We start from the raw sequence: 8,323 nt of genomic DNA, 5'->3' as shown, positions 1-8,323 counted from the left end.
CTAAATTCTGAAAAAACAGAGGTGTTAATTATAGGACCTAAAAACTCTGCACATAATAACCTAGAACACTCTCTAAGACTTGATGGCTGCTCATCAAGTCTTAGCAATCTTTCCTTAGAAAGCCATGTTTCTAGCATTTGTAAAACTGCATTTTTCCATCTCAAAAATATATCTAAATTACGACCTATTCTCTCAATGTCAAATGCAGAAATGTTAATCCATGCGTTTATGACCTCAAGGTTAGATTATTGTAATGCTTTACTGGGTGGTTGTTCTGCACGCTTAATAAAATGCTGGTCTTAATAATCCAGCTGGTCCAAAATGCAGCAGCTAGAGTTCTTACTAGAACCAGGAAGTATGACCATTTTAGCCCGGTTCTGTCAACACAGCACTGGCTACCTATTAAACATCGTAAAATCTTGCTTATCACTTATAAAGCCCTGAATGGTTTAGCACCTCAGTATTTGAACAAGCTCTTGATACATTATAGTCCTCCACATCCGCTGCGTTCTCAAAACTCTGGCCATTTGAAAATACCCAGAATATCAAAATCAATTGCGGGTGGCAGATCCTTTTTCTATTTAGTGCCCAAACTCTGGAATAACCTACCTAAAATTGTTCGGGAGGCAGACACACTCTTGCAGTTTAAATCTAGATTAAAGACCCATCTCTTTAACCTGGCTTACACATAACACACTAATACGCTTATAATATTCAAATCCGTTAAAGGATTTTTAGGCTGCATTAATTAGGTCAACCGGAACCGGGAACACTTCTCATAACACCCGATGTACTTGCTACATTGTTAGAAGAATGGCATTGACGCTAATATTAGTCTGTTTCTCTCTTATTTTGAGGTCACCGTAGCCACCAGATCCAGTCTGTATCCAGATCAGATGGTCACTGCAGTCACCCAGATCCAGTACGTATTCAGACCAGATGGTGGATCAGCACCTAGAAAGGACCTCTACAGCCCTGAAAGACAGCGGAGACCAGGACAACTAGATGAGCCCCAGATACAGATCCCCTGTAAAGACCTTGTCTCAGATGACCACCGGAACAAGACCACAGGAACCAGATGAGTCCTCTGCACAATGTGACTTTGCTGCAGCCTGAAATTGAACTGCTGGTTTTGTCTGGCCAGAGGAGAACTGGTCCACCGACTGAGCCTGGTTTCTCCCAAGGTTTTTTTCTCCATTCTGTCACCAATGGAGTTTTGGTTCCTTGCCGCTGTCGCCTCTGGCTTGCTTAGTTGGGGACACTTCACTTCCTGCGATATATCGTTGACTTTATTGCACAGAAGAATAAAGTTAAACTGAACTGAGCTGGATGACGACATCACTGAATTCAATGATAAACAGCCTTTAACTGAAAAATGAGTGTTTACTATTGTCATTTTGCATTATTGACACTATTTTCCTAATTAATGCTGTTCAGTTGCTTTGACAATCTGTATGGTTAAAAGCGCTATATAAATAAAAATGACTTGCCTTGACTAACTGTTCGTGACAAACAAGGGACTCATGAACAATTATCACAAAAAAAACAACAACAAAAAACTGTCGATCATTCAGGTAAGAACACAGTATTAAGAATCAATGGGGTCATTTTTATAAATTCAACTATTATTTTCTCTTGTGGAATATGTAAACATCTTTTATGTGAAATATCTTATTCAGGTCAGTACTAAATACTCAATAACATGCATTTTGTATGATCCCTCTTATTTTGGTAAAATAATTAACATTTTGCAGATTCTGAACTTTTGACCTTAACTGTAAGTAATGATAAATGTGTCCTAGCATTTTGAAGCAGTGACAAGCTTTTCCCTTGATTGTGAAATGATTGGGCTGTGTGACATTTGTTCCAAGGAGGTGTGTGCCAACTCCGCAGTGCAAAGATGGATTTTGTTATTGGTTGAATTTGATTTGTATTATTCTAATTTCGGATTTATTGATTAATGTTTGGCATTAATTACATAACAGTACATTTATAATTATTCTTAATCTCTGACTTTGTTGCTCCAAATTTTATCCTAATTTTTAAAAATGTATTTTAATAAATTAGAGTGCACTTCCTGTATTATATTAAAATAGCTATGTAATATTACCTTAATATTACTTTAACTATGTATGTAGTATGAAATGTATGTTGCATATTAATTTGTCTAGGAACCTCAAAGCATGGTTTAATTTTTTGTATTTTGCACTAATGTCAGTTGTAAAATACTATTGGACATTTATGCTCTAGGAAAAAAAGGAGTTACTATTCTATTTACCAAATATCTTGTCTGCAGTACAATTTTACACCTTTAGTTGTACTTTTATGTTTCCTTGAGGTACAATTTATCATTCCATGTAAAATAACTATTTTTATCACCCTGTTTGTGAACCTTTATCACTTCTGAGGAGTGTCTTTATCAAGATTGTCTGTTTTACAATTCAGCAGAAAAGGTTTATGGCCTCATATTACAATGCTGGCATGTTTCTGATAGAATTGGCATGATACAATGCAATTATCTCCAGCTTTTAAAGTTACAATTTGTGTTAGTTAATAAAATAACTCAGTTTTTAGTGAGAAAATAATAGTGTGTTTGAAAAGAGGGTGGAGTCTCACTAGGACTGGATCATTTTAAGCAACACTGGCCTCTGGGCTCAAAGAAGTGTATTTAAATCACAAGGAGTTCATGTTATCCAGTTGGGCACATGTGAACAAAATTCTAGAAGCCTCACACTGTATTGCTGGGATGCAAGCTCTAATCTGAGTTTTTTCAGCATATTAGTAATAAGATTCAAATTCAGAATACTGTCAACCTAGCACTTTTCCTGGATTGAAAGGTAGTGATCGACTCCTTAGATGCTGTATCACACAAACAGACACATGTCCCTATTTTCACATCCTGTCCTTATGCCCAAAATCAAGTCTGAATGAGTGGCCTTTGTGTTTTAGAAATATAATTCACACAGAGAACAACTGTGAGCATGTAATGACGTGGAACAAACAAAGGTTTGTAACTTCACAATGCCATAAAAAAAGAAGAGCATATGGCTCATCATGCAAGATAGACATGTTTTTAGTATCATTACTGCTTAAATGGTATACTGAAATTGACAAAATTTGACTTTATGAGACTTTATTAATACTTTAAAGTTAATATACTGCAGTTTTAATAAACAAACAGATTTATATAATTTATAATATAATTTACATATAATTTAAACTCAAATACAAAACTACCATTTTGACAAAATAAGGTGTCTATTATTTCACAATTGCTTCAGAAGAAATTTAGCTTTGAACTTTTGAAGGCCAAGTATCTTTCTAAAACCACTGCTCAAAGATGAGATAGAAAAAGACAGGAATCATGTTTATTTCAAAATGAAAATGTTAATTGGAACAGCGTAAAGGCACTAACAGAAAATAATTAAAATACATATGGAAATACAGCATGACAAAGTACAGGAAATTCAAAATCAAAACAATGTGAAAAACTATCAAAACCACTCTACCCTTTACATCATTTAGGTAAAATGTTTGTGCTTTCTTTATGAAAGAATGGGATGAAAGATTGCAACACGAACAAAGCACAAAACCATGACTTGACAGGTTAACCTAAGGTTAGTTAACCTTGCCCAGTAATGCAAATTCTGGTTTTAATCATTTGTGAAATTTAGTTCATAGCTAATTAAAAAGAGGCTACAAAAGAATATAAGGAAGATTAACAGTGGCAGCTGCTAACAGGCCATTTTCCAATGTTTACCTAAGAAACACCGTTCTCTCAAGAGAGTTAAAGAGATCTCTGAACAAGCGTAATCAAGAAAATGGGGGTGGGCCTCTATTTTGCTCAAAGTTTGAGCTCATGAAAACCCTCTATGTACACAACTGAGACTGACACAGCAAAAGTTCAACTGAAATGAAACATTCAACCAAATGTAGCACAGATCAACAACAGAGGCTCACAACAAGGAACCTTATACTTGGTCAAGTGTACACTGGAGAATGATTGAACAAAAGACAAAACTAAAGATCATTAAAAGAAAGGTAAATTGGTGCAAAATGTATTCATGTGATGCACAAACCAATGATTACTAAAATACATTCAGTAGCAAATTAGAATGCATTTGTAAGTTCAATCAACTTTCATTTAGAAAGAAAGAAAGAAAGAAAGAAAAAGAAAGTAATCCAAAAGATAAATAAAAATGAGGGCAGTTTTATAAAATACAACTACATCTGTAAGAGGAAACTGACTCAGGATGCAACTCTCTACACACAAAAGGCATGATGCAAGAAGACCATGTGAGAAAGCACACTGCTAAAGCTTAGTGAAGGGAACCACAACTTGGACCCCCCCGGGGTATTATAATGGTTTTGATTATAATTTTGTATGTTGGTTTTGTCAACATAAAACCAGCATAATGTCAACACATGAGTCAGACACCAAAACAGTCATTACTATGTTAGTAAAATGAACACTGTAATAATTTCCTGTTATCTTGGCTGATTTCCTGTTATCTTGGGCCGATTCAACTCCCATTTTCTTGAATTGACAGGGACACAGAGGAAAGCCCAAAGAGTTTTTCAGTGTGGATTATCATCGTATTGACAGTTCAGAAGATCATAAATATTGAGATTATATTTGGAAATGAGTTAACACAATTTAGGGACATTAAAACAATGCCTGCATAAAAAAGAGACTTGGAATAAAAATCGCAATATTAAAAAGTCAAATAATGACATAACATTTAAAAAAAAAAAAAGTTAAAATCTAAAAGGTCAACATGGTTACCCCCCCACCCCCCCAAAATATCTTGGGTTAAAATGGAAGACAATAAAAATATGTTTAACATCCAATAAGGATTAAGCTTTGAAAAATTGACAGTATTTTTTTCTATCTAAAAAAGAAAGAAAAACAAATCCACCAATATGGTGGAAAAAACATGCAGTGAATATGCATTGTTAATGATCCAGTTTAGACACATCTGTCGTATCACTTGCCAAAAAAAAATCACATCTGAAAGGAGTGATTGGGAAAAGAGCTGTGTATAAAACCTTATATTTCTATAGGTTTCAGCATCATTTCGGGTTTTTCATGAAACAAAAACTTTATTGAGGTTTAAGAAAGGAGACAGAATCAAATGTCAGTGTTGTCCTCTTTGGAATACTCTTCCACCAGCTGTTCATAGGAGTGGCCATGGTCCGACCCTTCTGTGGTGAATACGGAGGTCTCAGATTCCGAGCCTTGTTCCTCTTTGAAATCGGTCTCATCAGCAGTTGAAAACTTAGGCATAAAGTCATTATCATCATTCTCCAGGTTGTTGTTTAGCAAATTCTCTTCATCAATAAAGGTAATGTTGGCATTGGGAAACATGAGGGTCTGGTAACTTTTGGAGTCCCATGTGATCCGGCCATCGCTGCATCCTCCATGTTCTAGACATTTGTGTTTCTCTCCTGCCTCCTTGTCCAACTGATTCTCATACATTCTTATACAGTCTAGGTCAGTGTCTGTCTCTCCTTCCCCATGCATTTCATTCATGAGAAGACATTCCTCTTGGCTAAGAAGGTAACTCTTGGATTTTGAGAGAGCTACATTAACTCTATCACTGAAGCTATAGTGGCGTTTTTGTCGAGGTGAGCGGTCTAGACTGATAATGTAATTTCCATTAATGGAATGACTATCACTGCAGCTCTTTGAGCGGTTTGGTGCTTTATTCTTGCTTCCAGAGATGAAGCTGACACATTGATCTTCTCCTTCCTTCTCAACACCTATCTGCTTGATTAAGTCATTGTAATCTTCTTTTTTCTTGGACAGGAAGCTAAAGATGTTGACATCATTGGGAGTTGGTGGCAGATGTAGGGTCTTGTGACTTGCCTTGATGCGCTGTAACTCATCCAGAGAAAGTTTGCGCCTTTTACGGCGTTTCTTTAGAGCTTTGTGAGCCTCCACAACCATGCGTACCTTCCAATTGAAAAACAAAGACAGCCATGCCAGACCAAGATAAATCCACACCTCTACAAAGTACCGATACAGAGTAGGGTAGTCAGCATTGGGGTCAACACCTAAACAAAACAGACAGTGAAAATAGTTAGCAAATTTATATCAAAATCTGTCAAAAATGTACAATTTATACATTTATGATTAACTCTAATATGCATATATGCCTACACTTGGAGACACTGAATTTCCCAAAAGTGACTAGACCATTGTTGAGTTTAATATGTCTGTTTGTGTATATCTTAGAGAAGTAAAGCTTAATATTAATAAATTAATATCTATGAGATAAACTAATATTTCAGGTGTAGGTTGCAGAATTTATGCCTACACAAAAGAAAGTCTAGGCTCTGCCTAGATACGGTTTGTGTCAAGCCATTCGTTAATCTGGCTGTTTGATGAAGAGAAAGAGATAAAATGTAGTAGAAATAAACACGTTAAGAATCCATAGAAGCGGAGGACTCTTATGTTTTTTTTAGGACTATGAAATGTTTGGTTGACCAATCAGTGGAAATCCGTGTATCATTCGATCATTTGTTTTTTGATTTAATATTGAAAGTAGAAAAATGAGAAAATGGCTCCTTTTTCGTTTTTTTCCAAAAAACGAGAAACGAGAATTCAGCTTAAATTTTCGTTTTTCGTTCATGGGTGGAAAAATGAATAAACAGCTTGAATATTCGATTTCTACATGTGGGCGGGAATTAAACGCCCCTTTCTGCTGATTGGTCAGCCGAAGATCAAACCGTGCCATCATCAGGGCTGCGTTCAGCCCCGACAAAAACGGTGCAAAACGTTTTTTAAACGGAAACGGTGGTGCGTTGAACACCCTGTTCTGATGATGCAAGAGTTGCAACTATGGCAGCTGAGAAGGCCATTCTTTGTTTTCTTTTTGAAGAATTTGCGGAGCCTGATGAAATCGTTATAAATACATGTTTAATACTGAAAAATACGCTCAGTGGTACAGTCATTGCCCTTGCCCTCCAGAATAAAAGAGAACATTCCAATCAAATGAAGGGATTTGTGGAAACTGTGGTTCCTAATTATTGTGATCCAACATTTGCTTCGCATTTCAGGATGAAAAGAAACATTTCAGGTGAAGGATAATCCACTTCTTCCCTCCAAGACTGTGTTATGATCTATATGACCTTATTATTTTTGTGAGTATTAGGCTTATCATTATTGCTGATCACTGTTGTTGTGCTATGATATTGTAATATTTACTATTATATAATCAGAGGGGTATAGAAAAGTTTATGAAATTGTCACTCCATAATACAATAGCAAAATATATAAATATGTATAGTATTATTATGTTACATTAATCATTATTTAGCACACCTTCCTAAGGAAAGGATATGGACCAGAAGACATTGCAATTACTAAATGATATTTAGACAGACTTAAAGATTCCAGATCTATACTTGTGCCCTTATTATTTCAGTTATTTTGCCTTTAATGTAAATAAACATGTGCAAACAATATTCTTGCTCTTGTGAATTTATTTGGATGTTAATTACATTGTGCGAGCTGTCTCTTTAATACGCGGTTTACATACATGTTGCTGCTGATTGGGCTGACATGTTTGACACACCCACCAAACAAGAGAAAAGGCATCTCAAACCCCGTTGCACACCGTTGCACACCGTTTCCAGGAAACATGTCGTTCAAACCGGAAACCGTAGCAAAACGGTGCAAACCGGTTTGAGCTTGAACTTGCCCCAGTTCTTCTGCAGCATCATGCAGCAGAATAATAGTCCTCAGCTGCTGCAGTTGTATGGATTCTTAACACATTTATTGCAACTACATTTAATCTTTTTTCATCAAACAAACAGGCTAATGAATAGCTCGACACAACTCGTACCGGGGCAGAGTCTAGACAGGGCTTTCTTCTGTGTAGACATAAATTTTATTCTTTGCATCAGCTGGGCATGGCAGGGTATGATATGACAGCTGTCCTAGCCTACCCTGCTCACCCAGTAAGTCTGTTTGTTTAATTAAGAAATTAAATAATTAATTTGTTTCAAAATAAATATTTTAAACACTAAGAAATAAAGTAAAGAATAATAATTGGCTTGGGTATATATAGGCCTGTGTTGCAAGAACTGTCATTTTGACTGACAACCAGAGAACAACAGATATTAAATAGCCTACTGTTAGAGTTATATAATGTAGTCTTGTGTTTTATTAAAATTGATATCTCAAAATGATATGCACTTGTGCGCAGCGTGAGCTGCAACGCAAGATTTTCATAAAATATAATAACTTGCCATTTCGGTTTGTTTCTCACCAAACCCTCAGTATACCTTCAGAATGCTTGGAATATATGCCACGAGA

The 8,323-nt window shown here is 35.9% G+C and overlaps 1 protein-coding gene across 1 annotated transcript in view; it reads right to left on the bottom strand.

The window, feature by feature from the left end:
- Positions 1-5,041: 5,041 nt before the first annotated feature.
- The window catches only part of LOC107553738 (potassium channel subfamily K member 5-like), a 104,057-nt gene continuing 100,775 nt past the window's right edge, over positions 5,042-8,323 (bottom strand). Inside the window, exon 5 of the mRNA XM_016236055.1 lies at positions 5,042-6,057. Coding sequence (XP_016091541.1) covers positions 5,132-6,057 — 926 coding nt within the window. The 3' untranslated portion in view covers positions 5,042-5,131. The remainder of the gene's footprint in view (positions 6,058-8,323) is intronic.

The sequence above is a fragment of the Sinocyclocheilus grahami genome, unplaced genomic scaffold (assembly GCF_001515645.1).
Source record: "Sinocyclocheilus grahami isolate Dianchi unplaced genomic scaffold, SAMN03320097.WGS_v1.1 scaffold479.1, whole genome shotgun sequence".
NCBI lineage: Eukaryota > Metazoa > Chordata > Actinopteri > Cypriniformes > Cyprinidae > Sinocyclocheilus > Sinocyclocheilus grahami.
Note: the sequence above shows the minus strand (reverse complement) of the source record. Positions and strands in the feature narration are given on the sequence as shown.